The 17537-nt window shown below is 41.8% G+C and overlaps 1 protein-coding gene across 1 annotated transcript; it reads left to right on the top strand.

Annotated features, from left to right (window-relative positions):
• Positions 1-15640: 15640 nt before the first annotated feature.
• Positions 15641-16941, top strand: LOC145028783 (F-box protein At2g21930-like). Its single transcript, XM_078977519.1, has one exon. The coding sequence runs from the start codon at positions 15641-15643 to the stop codon at positions 16742-16744; it is 1104 nt and encodes a 367-aa protein (XP_078833645.1). The 3' UTR covers positions 16745-16941.
• The last annotated feature ends 596 nt before the right edge of the window (positions 16942-17537 follow it).

Here is a 17537-nt window from a genome sequence, read left to right as displayed (position 1 = left end):
GCAGTGCAGAGAGTTTTCGTCTATGTTGGGACTGGGTCCCTGTCCTTGGGACAATTCCGGGTTGGAACATTGGTTGATGAGTTGAGGTGAGAGGAACGATGATTTTGCGGTGCAGTCTATGAGCCAGAGATGTTGTCGAGCAGTTCAGATGCTTAGTGTTAGATTGGTATGGGATTTGGAACGATTAGAGGCAGTCGTGATGAGAAGTTCTTGGAGAGTTAATCAGAGGTTCAGGGTATAGAGGGTTGATTGACTTCCTTAAGGGGGGAATTATCGGGCGTTGCATAGCACTTCCTCGGAGCAGGTACGATTTCGCTGGTGAAAAATAGTCGTGGGTTGGTTGAGTGCTAATTGGTGATGGTTCGAACTCTAAGTGGGGGAGAACCGGGTGCAGTATGTAAGAAAGTAAAGATTTGTCAAGAGTGGCTATAAGTGAAGTATAGAGATATGTTGTAAGAAATCATGAGACCAGAGGTGTCGGTGATCGAGAAAAAGGGTCAGAGTGAGTTAATGCGGGAAGTACTCGAGGAAGAGAACGAATGTATCCATGATAGGTGTTTGGTGTCGTTGCAAGTAGATAGAGAATGATTGGGTCGATATGCGCATCCTTGTTTGGATTTTGAGTGTCGGGGAAAAAGGGATTCGGAGGATTATCAGCATATTTCGTAACGTCGGCGTTATCTCGTATTCCAATCGAGAAATTAGATACACCGAAGTTGTAAGGTGGGAAAAATATAGATTTAATTATGGGTTCAGAAGGAATGTATTTTGTGTTTACATGATGTTTGGGGCAGGAGACCAGTGGTTGTGGCAGTATTCTGGGATATCCGGGTATGATATCTTTATTTCGGAGTTACTCGTGAATCTTGAATTGAATCGACTTCCAGGTGTAACTCGTCGGGTCAAGGAGGATACTCGACGAGTAGAAGGGAAACTTAGAGGATTGGAGGACGACTAGACTCGCCGAGTCGCCAGAGTACTCGCCGAGTCCGGTCGAGTTGACCGTGGACTGTTGACCAGAGTTGACCTATGTGTAATTTCTTAGGGTCAGTTGTCTTGAAAGATAAAAGTATTAATAAGAGAATACATTACCCAGGGAGCTTGAAGCTCGGCGGATCAAGTGCAAGTGATTTCAGGAGTTGCTAATTTCCAGTATCCACGAGGTGAGTCTTCTCACTATACTATACCCGGAAGGGTTTGACTGTGTGACCGGAAGGTCGAATACGATGTATGTTATATATGCTATAAGTAGAAAGGTAGTTGCTATGCATGATATGTATGTTTATACGGGCCGGAAGGCGATATGTTATGTGACAGAAAGGTCAGGTATGATATATGATGTATGTGCTATGTGCGTTAGATTAAATGTATTATGTGTTGTAAATGTTATGGGTCGGAAGGCAATATGTTACGGGCCGGAAGGCAATATGTTACGGGCCGGAAGGCAATATGTTATGGGCCGGAAGGCAATGTGCTATGGGCCGGAAGGCAATACGTTATGGGCCGGAAGGCGATTATCTCATGGGCCGGAAGGCATTGTGCAGTGGACCGGAAGGTCAGGGCCTGGAAAGGCGTATGTGTGTAAGGTGTATATTGGGGAACTCACTAAGCTTCGTGCTTACAGTGTTTTGTGTTATGTTGTTTCAGGTTCTTTCAGTAACGCGAGATGGCACCGGCTCGATTGTACACACCAAAGAAAGAGTTGTATTTGGAGGATCCTGGTTTTCTATTCAAGTGAAAATGGAACTATGTTTTGTAATTCAAATATGAATAAGATTTTAAACAAGTGTTTTAATATTAAATTGATTATTTAGATGAAAATTTTGCCTTGAAAATCACGGTGTTACATTTCAGGTAATAGTGACAATCGTGGGAAGGCGCCGGCTTGATCAGTACACACACACGGGATTTTATGTTATGAGATCTTGGGATTTTTGTATGACATGAATTAAATTTCAAACATGGGTGTTTTTTTTAATAATATTAAATGAATTATGTTTTTATAAAATGTGAAAAATTGTTTTGAAATTTACGGTGTTACGAGTTGGTAACAGAGCCTTGGTTTGAGGGATTCGAGTACAACTTCGGGAGTATTTGAACTCAAACTGAGGATTTGGAAAATATTTTCAAAAGAGAAACAAATTTTCTAAAAGAAGTAAAAGATTTTTTTGAGAAACTCATAGTAGAAACGTGTGTACGATCAATCAGCGCCCGAGCGGTGATTTCCCAAAATACCTTTATATTATATGTTTATGAGATTGATATGATGTATTCTCTTGCTAGAGTAGACTAGGTATTCCTATTAGGACTAGAGTGCCCTGATTTGTGATGCCTTAGCCTAGGGAGGGTGAGCTGCTATGAGATGCTTGAGAGTGAATAGGTAGCAGCGAGGAGCTTATGAGAGATCTGTTAGAGAGTGATAGAGTACTTGCAATTTGGGATCCGAAGAGGAGGATTTGGGGTGTATACTGAAACGGTGCGGACAGTAGTATTGGGCATGTACTACTGAAATCACCGGGGTGGTGTACAGTTCAAGTAAGAACCTTCGGAATGCCTAGGATCAAGGAGGGAAGAGTTGTCGAGTGTGAGTATGCTCGGATGGATTCTAATTTATCGTATGTTGTATTTCAGAGGTAGATCATGGTGAGGACACGTCTTATGCCAGAGAGCAGTGGGGCTAGTGATGAGGAGATCTGCCGGATCATCCACAAGGAGGTGGTTGCGGCCATCAGGGCAGAGATACCAGAGATGTTCGGGTCTATTAAGACCACGCTGATTGAGACTTTCGACCATCGTTATGCTGCTCTTTCTGAGGCTGCTGTTGCGGCGGCCACTGCAGTTGTTGCTGCTGCGAGGTCGCAGGGTGGTGATGCGTTGCTCTTCCGAGAGTTCAGCAACATGAAACCGCCAGAGTTTGATGGGACCCATGACCCGGTGGCGGCTATGAGGTGGATTTCAGACATAGAGGGGTGTTTCTTCACTTGCTCATCTCCTGAGCATTTTAGAGTTCGGTTCGCGCTGAACCAACTTCGCTTGGGAGCGAAGGACTGGTGGAAGTTTGTGACAACGCACTTTTTGCCTGCTGAGCTTGCGGTAGTGACCTGGGAGAGGTTCACTGCCATGTTCCGAGATGAGTACGTTCCCCAGGTGGAGAGGGAGCGTTTGGCCCAGGAGTTTCTGACCCTCAAGCAGGGTACTGAGTCTGTTACGGTGATTACCAGGATGTTCCACGAGAGGGCGATGTTCTGCCCTGTGCACGTGTCCACTGAGCAGGCACGCATGAGCCGATATTTGAGTATCTTGAGGCGAGACATTCGGGAGTTCGTGGTGAACTCCTCGTACCGGACATTTGCCAAGCTTCAGGAAAATGCCCGGAAGAGGGAGATTGAGCTAGAGACTTAGGCCAGGGAGGAGGCGGAGTCTCAGGGGAGGGATCGGCAACCGGCACAGTCCCAGCCGGCAGCCAAGCGGGCCAAGCCCGCTGATCCTAAATATGGGAGCCAGAAGGGCTGCAATTGTGGAAAGTGCGGCAAGGGTCATGATGGAGTATGTAGAGCTGGATTTTGCTACAAATGTGGCAAGGAGGGGCATATGGCCAAGGACTGCCCCAAGGGGTTTGCAGTATGTTTTCACTACAACCAGACCGGACACCGGAAAACAGAGTGTCCGCAGTTGCGGGGATCAGCTCAGGGAGCACCTCAGGGATCTGCCCCTACCGCCATCAGAGTTACCGAGATTCGGCCAGTGAAGGCCGAGGCGCCGAGGGCACGAGGGAGAGCCTTTCAGTTGACCGCGGAGGAGATCCGCGCAGCGCTCGATGTCGTGGCTGGTATGTATTCTTTCATGTATTTATTTTGATGATTGAGATATTATGCTTATATTATGTTATGCGTAGGTACTTTTCTTGTGAATTCTGTACCTGCCTTGGTGTTATTTGACTCAGGTACGAGTCGGTCTTTTGTATCTTTGGCTTTTAGTCAGCATATTAGTGTTAGTCGTGAGGCACTGAGTCGGCCTCTGAGAGTTTCCATAGCTGACGAGAGGGTGATATATGCCACAGAGGTGATCCGCGGGTGCGTATTCGAGATTTTCAGTGTTGAGTTCCCGATTGACTTGGTTCCTATTGCGATGGGTGATGTCTGTGTCATTGTGGGCGTGGACTGGTTGAGTAGATTCGGTGCGGTTATCAACTACGAGCGACAGCTGGTGACCATACGAGACCCTAGTGGGGGAGTTCTTACGGTGTACGGCAAGGGTACCCATTCTGGATCAGCGTTTTGTTCGGCCGCTAGGGTGAGGCAGTGTCTACAGCAGGGCTGTAAGGGTTTTGTGGCGTACGTGATGGATACGCGGGTTGATTCCAAGAGGCCGAGGTCAGTGGAGGAGGTTCCGATAGTGCGTGAGTTTCCAGATGTCTTTCCAGAGGAGTTGTCGGGTGTGCCTCCCGTGAGGCAAGTAGAGTTCAGTATCGATTTGGTTCCGGGAGCCGCACCTATTGCCAAGGTGCCTTATCGCCTTGCACCTTCAGAGATGCAAGAATTGTCCTCGCAGCTTCAGGATCTGTTGGGAAAGGGGTTTATTCGGCCGAGCAGCTCGCCGTGGGGAGCGCCTATCCTTTTTGTTAAGAAGAAGGATGGTTCACACCGGATGTGCATTGATTACCGGGAGTTGAACAAGCTGTCGGTCAAGAACCATTACCCGTTACCGAGGATTGACGATTTGTTCGATCAGTTACAAGGAGCATCTTGGTTCTCCAAGATCGATTTGAGGTCTGGATACCATCAGGTGAGGGTGCGAGATGAGGACATTCAGAAGACAACGTTCAGGACGCGTTATGGGTATTACAAGTTTGTGGTGATGCCTTTCGGGCTCACCAATGCCCCGGCAGTGTTCATGGATCTCATGAACCGAGTGTGCAGGCCGATGCTGGATCAGTCAGTGATTGTATTTATCGATGACATCTTGGTATATTCGAGATCTAGAGAGCAGCATGAGGAGCATTTGAGGGAGATCCTCGGAGTTCTGAGATCGGAGAGGCTTTATGCCAAATTCTCCAAGTGTGATTTCTTGTTGCGAGAGGTCCAGTTCCTGGGACATCTCGTTAACCAGAAAGGGATATTGGTCGACCCGACCAAAGTTGAGGCGGTGATGAGTTGGGAGGTGCCGAGGTCACCCTCCGAGATCAGGAGTTTTCTAGAGTTGGCCGGTTATTATCGGAGATTTATCAAGTATTTCTCTAAGATCGCAATGCCACTCACCAGATTGACCCGGAGGGGTGTCGCTTTTTCATCGGGCCCTGAGCAGCATTCCTCCTTTGAGATGCTTCGCCAAAGGTTATGCGAGGCCCCGGTGTTAGCCCTCTCGGAGGGAATGGAGGACTTTTTGGTATACTGTGATGCATTGATCTTGGGGATGGGAGCGGTGCTGATGTAGAGAGGGCATGTGATAGCATACACATCAAGGCAGCTGAAGCCACATGAGACGAGGTATCCCACCCATGACCTAGAGTTAGGGGCAGTGGTGTTCACCTCAAGATTTGGCGTCACTATCTGTATGGGGTTCGGTATACGATATACACGGACCATAAGAGCCTGAAATATTTGATGGATCAGCCCAACCTAAATATGCGGCAGAGAAGGTGGTTGGATGTGGTTAAGGATTATGATTGTGAGATCCTGTACCATCCGAGCAAGGCTAATGTGGTAGCCGACGCCCTGAGTCGCATGGCGGAGAGCGCCCCGTTGCGAGGTGTATATTTGCGTTTGACCGTGATGGCTCCGGTATTGGACACCATTCGTGGAGCACAGGCTGAGGCCGTGAGTGTAACAACCCGAAATTTGTTCGTCGCCAAAACACGTTCTACCCGGAAGGTCGCCGTTATCGGATTCGTTCCGTTTTCTCTTTGGAGTTAATCGTATAAACTTATATGTTTATTTTATCCTAATGAGTGTCCAAATCACTCAGGAACTTATGTTATTAGCCCAAAAACATTTATTTCATGAGCTTTTAAAATGTTCCCGTCGGGTGACGGAAACTCAATCGGGTGCGACCAAAAGCCGCGTTTAGCACCGGTATCGGGTAGAATTCCACCGCGTGCAAATTTTAGGAACTATATAAACGTGTTTCAGCTTTCATTTGAAGCTTTTCCTTCTCTCACTCCTCTCTCTCTAACCTCTCTCCAAAAATCCAAAGATTAAGGGTCCAAAACTCAATTTTAAGGCTTCAAATCCTTAAGGTACCTTCCTAGCCTCAATCTATAGCATGTTTAGCTTCCAAATTAGACACTTAATCATGAAATTGGACAATATGTATGAGTTTACGGCCCAGGAAGGTGCCTAGGCCGTAAACACCAAAAATGGTGGGTTTTGAGCCCTTAAACCCCTCCTTGACTAGTTTGGACTTTAGATATGGCTATGGGACTTCAAGATATGGACTCTAAACATGTAAAACTTGAATTTTGTGATGTTTGAAGGAGTTTACGGCCAAGGATCATTCTTGGGCCGTAAACTCATATAATTAGGGTTTTCATGCCCTTAAACCCTTCCAAATCACTTCTATGGCTTAGATATGAATTATAGGACCTTGATTCTAGCATTTGGACACTTGAAACATGAATTTTGGGGGATTTAGATGAGTTCACGGCCAAGGAGCCATCCAACACCACCAAAAGCCTTGGAATAAATCAAGGGACCAACCAAAAATACTTTAAGGGCCTAAAACACATCATTTATGGGATTTCTAAGGGTTTACGGCCAAGGCTTGTTCTTGGGCCGTAAACTCCAATATTTTTGGTGTTAGAATGCAAACTAAACACCCCTAAGGCCCTTAGATGAATTTTAGAAGTCCTTCTATACAAGTTTTAGACCTTGAAACACTTTGTAACCCTCTATAGAAGAGTTTACGGCCATGAAGGGGGTTTCATGGGCTGTAAACTCCATAAACACCCCAAATGTCCCTTGCAAACTCATGATAAGCCTTGGATAAATTCTACCAATCACATGTGATTTGTTCTAGCACCATTTAACATCATTTTCTTGGATAAATAGGGGTTTACGGCCTTGGAGCCATGCTAGGCCGTAAACTCCCCTAAAGGGGGTCTATTTGATGTTTTGTAATCATTTCAAGTCCCTAAACCAAGTCTAGAAATTATCCCCTAAGTGTTGGAAGTCCAATTTACACCATCAACCACCCATCATGAGTTTACGGCCGTAAACTCATGGGGATGGGTGTTTTGGCCGTAAACTCCCATAAGGGGAGTGTTCCTTTGATGTCCCAACTCATTTCCCAAGTCCCTTGTATCATTCATGTCCCTAAACGCCACCCGGGTCCCTCTAAACACTTGTATCGGAGTGTTATCGCGACATGAAGCATTTGTCCCTATCCAACAATCAATCTAAGTCCTAATTAGATACAAATGTGTATCTTCACATCATAATTAGGAACCTCGTGTGTTTACAAGGCCCGGCTCAGCTCTTAGCATCCAAACCGTCTCATATCTCGTCTGGTGAGTTCATACCCCTACGGCTTTTTCACTGTTTTCAATGTTTTCAGGGGGGAATACAAGCAAACTATAAATGCTTTCCAATTACAACATTGATGTGTTTCAAACAATATTTGACAAACCTATAAACTCTTTTACTCCTTATGTATTATGCTGAGCATAAGGAATGACTATTCGATTTCAACTAAATGGATTTTAGTTAAGGAAACAATCAAACTAATCAAATTATTATGGGAATAATTTGGGGGTCCTTACTGTTCTTTCTATCGTATATTGATATCTATATCAAGTTATTAGATTAAACTATGTCTGATTCAGTTTATCTCCGTATCATTTTATGCCTCGTCAGATAATTTCATGTATGTATCTATACTTTACTGTACTATGTTTCATAATCTTCTGTATATCGATATCTTACAAGAACCCTGTGAATAGTTTAGTACTAGTTTGTGAGATAGTCACTACCCTTTATGGATGATCAGTAAATCCTCCCCGGAAGTGTAACCAGAGTCTCTTGGAGGGAGAGCGCGGAATTTGTGAATAGATCTATTTGGGACTTACAATCCCACACCTTAACTGCTAGCTACAGTTAGGCGGGCACGCCTGGGGTGACAAATTTCTGGATATCGTTCGACGTCTGACAAACGTCAAGGAGGTCACGTTGTCGTATTAGTATGGTTACCCGACTCACAATATGTATTAATACCAGCTTATTAACAGTTTGGGTTCAGAAACTATATATCGTTCGGGATAGTGATCCCATGGTTTTCCAAATCTATATCTTATACGGGATAATGATCCTAAGGTTTTGTATCTATAACTTATACGGGATAGTGATCCTATGGTTTTCTAAATCTATATCTTATACGGGATAATGATCCCAAGGTTTTGTATCTATATCTTATACGGGATAGTGATCCCATGGTTTTCTAAATCTGTATCTTATTCGGGATAGTGATCTCATGGTTTCAATCTATATTTACATACATACATCAACTTATCTCGTGTTTAGTCCGGGATGATAGTCCCATGATCTTAAACCTATACTTTCAGTTGTGTCAAACTATCTTATATGTCTTTCGGGATAGTAATCCCAAGATTTTCATTATATAGTTTTGTGTGTTAAACTATACTTTGTGATATACCACCGATCTTACAATTAGGAAAATATGGGATTTTCCTGGGGTAAAATACAATACATAACCGAATTGGTAACAAATGATAACTTAACCAACTTCACATAAGAAAATATGAGATTTTCTTGGATAACAAACTTTTTCGGAAACTAAAGGAAACCGATACATTTTCATAAAACAAAACCGCTTATGAACTCACCAGCTTTATGCTGATTTTCAAACCGCTTGTATTCTCAGGTCCAAGTTAGACAGGTACCCAGTGATCTCTTTTGATGAAGATGGAGTGCGTGGAAGACTCGTCTCAACTTTTGTTTATATGATGCATATGTATATCTTGTATAACTTTACTTTTGAAACAAATGTAAACTTTCATATATATGTAATGTAATGTTTGTTTACTGTGATTACTATGTACATTGGATTTGATACACAACGTGGTAGTCAACCCCGGAGACATTTCCGCCTTTGGTTTTCTGGGTGTGACAGTGAGGTCGGAGAACCAAAAGAGGGAGCAAGTGGTAGGGTTGGTATCGGAGTTCGTTACCGATGGTCGGGGGCTTATGACATTTCAGGGGCGGATTTGGGTGCCGTTTGTGGGAGGGACACGTACCATTTTGATGGAAGAAGCTCATCGGTCGAAATTCTCGATCCATCCTGGGGCCACTAAGATGTATTTGGATATGAGGAGGGAGTATTGGTGGCCCTGTATGAAGAGGGATGTTGCGTGGTTTGTTGAGAGGTGCTTAACATGCCGTAGGGTTAAGGCCGAGCACCAGAGACCACATGGTAGGTTGCAGCCATTGGAGGTTCCCGAATGGAAGTGGGAACAAATTACCATGGATTTTATCACCAAATTGCCAAGGACTGCGAAGGGAGTCGATGCAATTTGGGTGATTGTGGACAGGTTGACGAAGAGCGCCCACTTCCTTGCTATTAGTGAGAGCTCCTTCGTAGAGAAGTTACCGGAGATGTACGTGAGGGAAGTAGTATCTCGGCATGGGGTGCCGATCTCGATTGTCTCAGACCGAGATGTACGTTTCACTTCTAGATTATAGAAGAAGTTTCATGAGGAGCTGGGTACTAGGCTGCATTTTAGTACCGCATATCACCCCCAGACAGACGGACAGAGTGAGCGGATGATTCAGACGCTCGAGGACATGCTCCGGGCATGTGTGATGGATTTTGGGGGGAGTTGGGATACGTACTTGCCCTTGGTAGAGTTTTCTTACAACAACAGTCATCATTCGAGCAGTGGTATGCCACCCTTAGAGCTGTTGTATGGGAGGAGGTGTCGGGCCCCCATTTGCTGGGGAGAAGTCGGACAGCATATTATGGGCAGTACTGAGATCGTACTTCAGACGACAGAGCAGATCCAACAGGTCAGACAGAGGTTGTTGACCGCTCAAAGTCGTCAGAAGAGTTATGCGGACAGATGCCGGTCCGAGCTTGAGTTTCAGGTCGGCAACTTTGTGCTCCTGAAGGTCTCTCCTTGGAGAGGAGTGATTCGATTCAGGAAGAGGGGTAAGTTGGGGCCCCGATATATTGGTCCATTTCGGGTGGTCGTGAGGGTAGGTAGGGTAGCCTATCGTTTGGAATTACCAGCAGAGTTGGGGCAGATTCACGACACTTTCCATGTGTCGCAATTGCGGAAGTGTATAGCTGATGAGTCGGCAGTGGTTCCATTAGAGGATATTCAAGTGGATGCGAGCCTGAATTATGCTGAGAAACCAGTGGCAATCAGAGATCGGAAAATCAAGGTTCCGAGGAACAAGGAGGTACCCTTGGTTTTGGTTCAGTGGCAACATCGGGAGCAGCATTTGGAGTTATTTGCAGAGTGAGACTTCGAGGGCGAAGTCTAGTTCTAGTGGGGGAGAATTGTAACAACCCGGATTCCTAGGTATTATTCATTCTTATATTTTGGTATTTTGTGAGGAGACTCGGCAAGTTGGAGCTCAAACTCGCCGAGTAGGATCACGATTTTGGATGTGGATTCGCGTCTGGACTCGGCGAGTCCAAGGAGTGGACTCAGCGAGTCCATGCTGTTTAATGAAACCCTAATTCTCCGGGTTTGGAGCCTATTTAAGTGCACTTATAGCCTCCTATTGCGGCTACCAGTCCCTTGAGAGAACCCTAAGAGAGCTAATTCGTTTTGGGAGAGAGGAAGTCACTTTTGGGCCTTTGTATTCTTTGTTTAGCAAGAGGAAGGTAGCAAGATCAAGGAGGAGGTGAGATTCCAGCAAATCCAGAGTCCACAGGCTTCATTTTGAGGTAATGGTTCGAATCTCTTTCAGTTATAGGGTTGATCTTTAGAGTTATGGTTTTATAACCCTTTTGGAGAGTGATTATGTGAAGCAAATGGTCCCTCTTCGAGTTTGTGCCTTAGATCTGGACTCAAAGAGGTCCAGAGACCTTAACCATTGGAGCTTTTTGGGTTATTATGGAGTCATTGGACCTAGGTGGTTATTTTTGGGACCAAATCTCCTTTTGATGCCTTGTGGGGGTTATACAAGCATCAAGTTTCGAACTTTACGTAACATTCATGCTTGGGAAGGCCAGATCTATGGTTTGGGAAAGCAGATCTAACCTTAGAAGGTCAATAAAGTTTGTGCATGGCATGAACTCGCCGAGTTGTTCTTGGTACTCGGTGAGTAGGGTTGGGGTTTCACGTAAAGTGTTCAGCGAGTGGACTCGCCGGGTTGGAGGATAACCCAGTGAGTCAGGGAGAGTCAATATGGGGTTGAGTCAAGCCGGAACTCGCCAGATTGTTCTTGAGACTCGACGAGTTGAGTCGTGGTTGCCCTGCGATTCATGCTAGCTGGAACTCGTCGAGTTAGGGGAGTGCTCGACGTGCCAAGAAAGGATCCGAGGGAGTCAGTGAACGCGTATAGACTTGCCGAGTCGCTTTGGTGCACTCGCCGAGTCCAGTCAAAGTTGACCATTGACCAGAGTTGACCGGTGTTAACTTGATAGGGTTAGTTAACCTTAATTGTAAAATTCTTAATTAGAGATATATTGTATTATAGGAAGATTATAGTTCGGGGGATCGAGCATGAGTGATTCCAGGGATTTGTGAGTTATCGAGATACATGAGGTGAGTCTTCTCACTATACTTTACCTTGAGTAGGTAACTAGAGCATGTGATACAGTGTTTGTATGCTATATATGTGTTATGTGTTGCACTGCATTATTCTATGTGATTTATGATGTGCATGTTTACAGAGTTAGATCCTGAGGGTTCACAAAGTTTGGGTGCACGGACCCACAAAGTTATAGCCTCGAGTGGCTAATATGTGTTATATGTGGTATTTTGGGGAAACTCACTAAGCTTTGTGCTTACAGTGTTTGGTGTTATTTGTTTCAGGTACTAGTGACGACCGTGGGAAGGCACCGACTTGATCAGTACACACACACACACACGAGATTTTATGTTATGAGATCTTGGGATTTTTGTATGACATGAATTGAATTTCAAACATGGGTGTATCCGAGCGGGGCTCGAAGCTAGGCGTGGCCTGAAGCGGCGGGGCCGTTGTATCGGGCGTGGCCCGAGCTAGGGGCGAGGCCCAAGATAGCGGGCGTGGCCCAGTATGTGAAGTATGTGGTTATGCATGGTATGTGGTAGGGTGGGGAACTCACTAAGCTTCGTGCTTACGGTTTTCAGTTTTGGTTTCAGGTACTTTCGGTAGCGGAGGGAAAAACTCGGGGTGATCGCATGGCACACACCATAGATTAGACAGCCTGAGAATGTTTACTCTGATAACGAACGTGTGTTTTGGAAATTAACACTCTGATTATGTTTCAAATTGATGATTTTGCTTTAAGTAATGATTTGTTAAAAGAATTTTTTCGTATTGAATTTTGGGACGTTACAACTTTATTATTTTATCTTCACATTTTAGTCACACATTCATCACAACTATGATTTCAATTGAAATGTTAAATAACAATTTTTTTTTTTTTTTGTCATTTTTACAAAAAAAAATATTAATAATCAAAGTCTTAATGATTAAAGCTATGTTTGGCGCACCACAGCTAGCTGATAAACTAGTTTATTTTTCGATTTTTTAAGTTGTCATGTTTGGCAAACAAAAAAGTAGATTATAAGCTAGCGTTTTAAAAAGCTATTTAGACTAGTTTTTTTTTTTTTTTTAAGTTTTTTTATTTCGAAATATACCCCTTAATTAATTTATAAAACATATTTTTCAAATGTCTATTTATGTCATTATACAATTTTCAGATAGTTTATAAGCCAACGACACAGACAAAGTCAAAGTAAAAGAGTATCCCGACAAGTAATGAGATATCTCTGATTAGTAATGGCGTATCGGGGATACCCTATTGGTGGAGCCATTACTTATCAAGGATACGCTATTATTTTCGGGGATACTCTTTTACTTTGACCCTCACTGGCTTATAAGCTATATGAAATTTATATATTGATATAAAATGACTTTTAAAAAATATGTTTAAAAAAAACGAATACATTAAAATTTCTATTATTCTAATTAATGTATTATTTCTTAATTAATTAAGAGGTATATTTGGAAATTAAATTTTTTTTTAACAAATTATTCTAAGTAGCTTTTTAAAACGATAGCTTACAAGTAATTTTTTGGCTTGCCAAACATGACAACTTAAAAAAGATCGAAAAAATAAACTACCTTATCAGCTAGTTATGGCGTGCCAAACATAACCTTAATCATTAAGACTTTAATTACTATTAGTTTTTTTTTCAAAAATGACAAAAAGTTGTTATGTAACATTTCAAATGAAACCGTGGTTGTGGTGAATGTGCGACTAACATGAGAAAATGAAATAATGAAGCCATCTAACTAGATACTAATATAAATTGTAAATGAGTTAGTTGAAATGATACAAATATTAAAAATAGAGACGTAATGTGGACAAAATTAAGCCTTATTATCCCACTTTAAACGGTTATAGCAACCATGTTGGTGTAATATGTAAAAAAGGACTTTAAGAACCTAATGTTGACAAAATTAAAACCTTACTACCTTTTTTAAATGGTTATAACAAAGCATATTAGTGTAATATAAAATAAAAATAAAACATTGAGGAACTAACGTGGACAAACTTAAAACTTTATTACTCCCTATATATTAAATTGCAAACCACACGGACTAAACTTCATTTATTCTAAGTATAATATAACATGGTTAATTGGTTATGTGGGTACGAGACCATACCCAATATTCATTAGACAAAACTGCAAAAATGGTCCATGTGGTATGCAAATTTTTGGGGTTTTAGTCCAAACCACGACATTTTTTTTGGATTGATGGTCCTTTTAACCTAGTTTCTTTGCGTTTTTAGTCCTTCAGTAAACTGAAAAGACTATTATGCCCTTCTGATATATATTTTTATGCCTTTTCTACTTAATTTAAATGAAAAATAAAATAATTATCTAATTTGGGGCCCACCTCTCTCTCTCTCTCTCTCTCTCTCTCTCTCTCTCGATGGATTACAACCAAAAACACATACAACTTTGTTCTTCATCTTCTTCCCCCTTTCACCATATTCTCTCATTCCAAAAAATCTAATTTCTCCCATAAAAATGCTCAATTCCTACATGTAGAAAACGCAATCAAGATTTATAAACAGTCTCCATCCCTTATCTTCACCATCACCGTTCACCACCACCATCCATTTTGACTATGTTTATCATTTTGGGAAGAACATCATCACCATTACTATTCCTCCTCCCCAATCTACAAATCCTTATCTGCTTAGCTTTCTTCGACATCAGCTTAGCTCATCTGAAAGAATCCACTCTATTTAACCTCCCAGATCTTGCAACATCCTCGTTTTGGAGAATCGATCATCGTTTTCAACAGATTGGGAAGGGAAAGAAAAAGAACACAAATACGAAGCACCTCCGGTGGTGGCTGGGAAATCGCGAGGAGAGGAAGAGCCTGAAGAAAGCCGTTGTAGACGACTGTGGCATCGAAGGGAAATGGTCTCCGATCTTTGACCGATTGTGAAGAAGAACGAAGGTAGAAATCGGGGGAGGATCTTTGATCCTCGTCTGATCGTGAAAGGAGAAGCACAAATTTAATAAAAAATAGGAGTGGTCCGGTGGTGGTTTAGCAACTCACTAGGAGGCGAGCTGACATCGAAGGGTTGCTCTGGCAACTTCTTTCTTTTTTGGCCCAATCAAGAACAACACATGTAGGAGGAGGAAGGACTTTAGTCCTCTGTAGATCGGAGAAGGATGTTGAACAACAACACCGAATTTGGGGTCTTTGGATGATTATTTTGATTGACAGGAAAAATAGAGGAAGGAGAAAGAATTTTTTACTCTTTAATGGCAGCAAGACAATTCAAGGGGGAGAGAGAGAGAGAGAGAGAGAGAGAGAGAGAGAGGGCCCCTATTTTTTTTCTTATATATAAATATTTATAGTAAAAAAAAGTGGAAAATAAATATAATAAGGGCAATTTAGTATTTTCAATTTATTGAAGGACCAAAATTACAAGCAAACTAACTAAAACCTAAAAAATTGGAGTAAATTACACGAATGATCCCTATGGTTTAGGGTAATTTGCGCGTTTGGTCCCTAACTTATTTTTTTAACTCGGAAGGTCCCTACTGTTTGTTTTTGTTACGCGCTTGGTCCCTATCTTATCTAAAAAGACTATTATGCCCTTTATTTTTTTAATTTATTTAAATAAACACACCCCTAATCCCACCCCTCACCTTACCTCACCCACCCCATCATTTTTTCCTCTTTAAATAATAGTATTTTTAGATAAGATAAGGACCAAACGCGTAACAAAAATAAATAGTAGGGACCAAATGCGTAACAAAAACAAACCATAGGAACCTTCCGAGTTAAAAAAACAAGTTAGGGACCAAACACGCAAATTACCACAAACCATAGGGACCATTCGTGTAATTTACTCTAAAAAATTGCATAGAAACATTTTTGCAATTTTGTGTGTTCATTAGCCCTGTCATATAACCACCTACCTCCCAAAATAAAAAATGTCAGAATACATACCTTTTGAAATCCAAGTGGACATCATCAAAAGACTACCTGTGAAGTCATTACTTCAATTTAGATCCGTCTCAAAACAATGGAAGTCTTTGATCGACAGCTCCGAGTTTATTGCTGGCTACAGATTCCGCCAAACTCATCCACAACGTCTGCTTGTATGGTACAAAGATCCAGTAGACTTGAAGCAAAAGTACGTTTCGTTTGTCGATGATGACGCTTTCACCCAACAAGAGCTTGCTCCGACTTTTCCTGTGCTCTCTGAACATTTATCTAGATTGGAATTTCTCGGGAGCTCTCAAGGATTGTTGTGTTTGTCTGGTTTTTATAAAGATCCAGACCATCCTCGTTATAAAGTTGCCACAAAGTTGATTGTTCTTTTGAATCCTTCGATTAGAAAATCAGTCTTAATACCTGTCCCAGGTTTTTCAGGTTGTTCGGAAATTGTTGTTGGTTTTGGGGTTTGTCCTATCACTAATGATCCTACGATTGTGAAGATTACAAATGTTGGTACGGAAGTTAGCTCTCCCATGTTTGAGGTTTTTAAATTGAGCAGAGGTAGTTGGAGAACTCCTTGTAGCAATCTGCCTAAGAAATCAATTGAGGTTATATTGTCTGAGGTAGCTATACATAGTTATATTTATTGGGTTGCTTTTGATAATGATTTTCAGATGCAAAAACATGTGATTATTTCATTTGATATGACTACCGAAGAATTTAGAGTCATAGACCTACCGGATAGTCTAGCATATGCTACATTTTTCATCTCTAAGCTATGGGATTCTCTTGTTGTGCTTGAAGTTTTTGATGTATGGATTATGGATAATGATGTTCTGCATTCCTTTACAAAGCTATTTACCATTAACACACGATATGAATCGATAACGATTTTGGGATTTACAAATAGTGGTGAACCCATGATTGAAGTACAAGGGGAGGATTACGAAGAACCAGCTTCACTTGTTGTCTATGAACCTAACTCAGAACACATCAAAGATATTGGGATTCATGTAGAAAATGTTTCATCATTTGTTAGTTCATACATGGAAACACTACTTTTACATGATCAATCAGATTGTAGTGGTTTATTATAGCCAGATCAGATTGCAATATGTGGCGCTAATAAAAGATTAGTTGTGGAGCAGGCAAGACAAGATGAGGGGACATGCTTGTAACTTGTAAAGTAGAAAAAACCACTTCCACTTCAAAGCTGTTGAATTTGAGACATATTGTAAAGCAAATCTCTTTTCCTTATGTTATTTTTACTTGACAAAAAATTGAAGATAAAATCTCGTTCAAGCAGATCTTTTAATCTTTTTCATGTTATCATTTTTTTTGTCTACTTCTCTATCTTACGTAATTAGTTTATTCGTATATCATTCGGTACAAATGTAAACAAACCATTTGGTTTATATTTTTGCATATGGAAATGGTTACTTTGATGCATAAAACGTTTTCTTTTGCAGACGCTAAGCTTCACGAATGATAATATATTCAATGGAAGGGGGTGTGTTAGTATTGTAGTATTCACCTATATTGTAGTTATACATGATGTAAAAGCTTTTATGGTTTTGTGATTATGCAAAGTGACAATTATGTGCTTTGGTCTCTTATCTTCAAATTAACCAACTTTTGGCATTTTAGTTATAGCAAACCCTTTATTTTTAGAGTAGCTAACCCTTGACTTGAGAGTAAAGGCTCTCACTTATTGCAAATCATTATTCTAAGGAAGCTAAAAATCACACTTATTGTATTCATCGAATCATATAAATGAGTGAATCTTTTGTTACAAGTTATAACTCAGTCAATATGATTACTTGGTGGCTAAGATGATTTGAGTATCAAAGGGTTTCTTGTTTCCTTTTCATCTAATTGGTGTTGGTTCAA

This window comes from Lactuca saligna, chromosome 2, assembly GCF_052625555.1.
Source record: "Lactuca saligna cultivar CGN05327 chromosome 2, ASM5262555v1, whole genome shotgun sequence".
Taxonomy (NCBI): domain Eukaryota; kingdom Viridiplantae; phylum Streptophyta; class Magnoliopsida; order Asterales; family Asteraceae; genus Lactuca; species Lactuca saligna.
The sequence above is the reverse complement of the archived record's forward strand: the minus strand, read 5'-3'. Positions and strand labels throughout refer to the sequence as shown.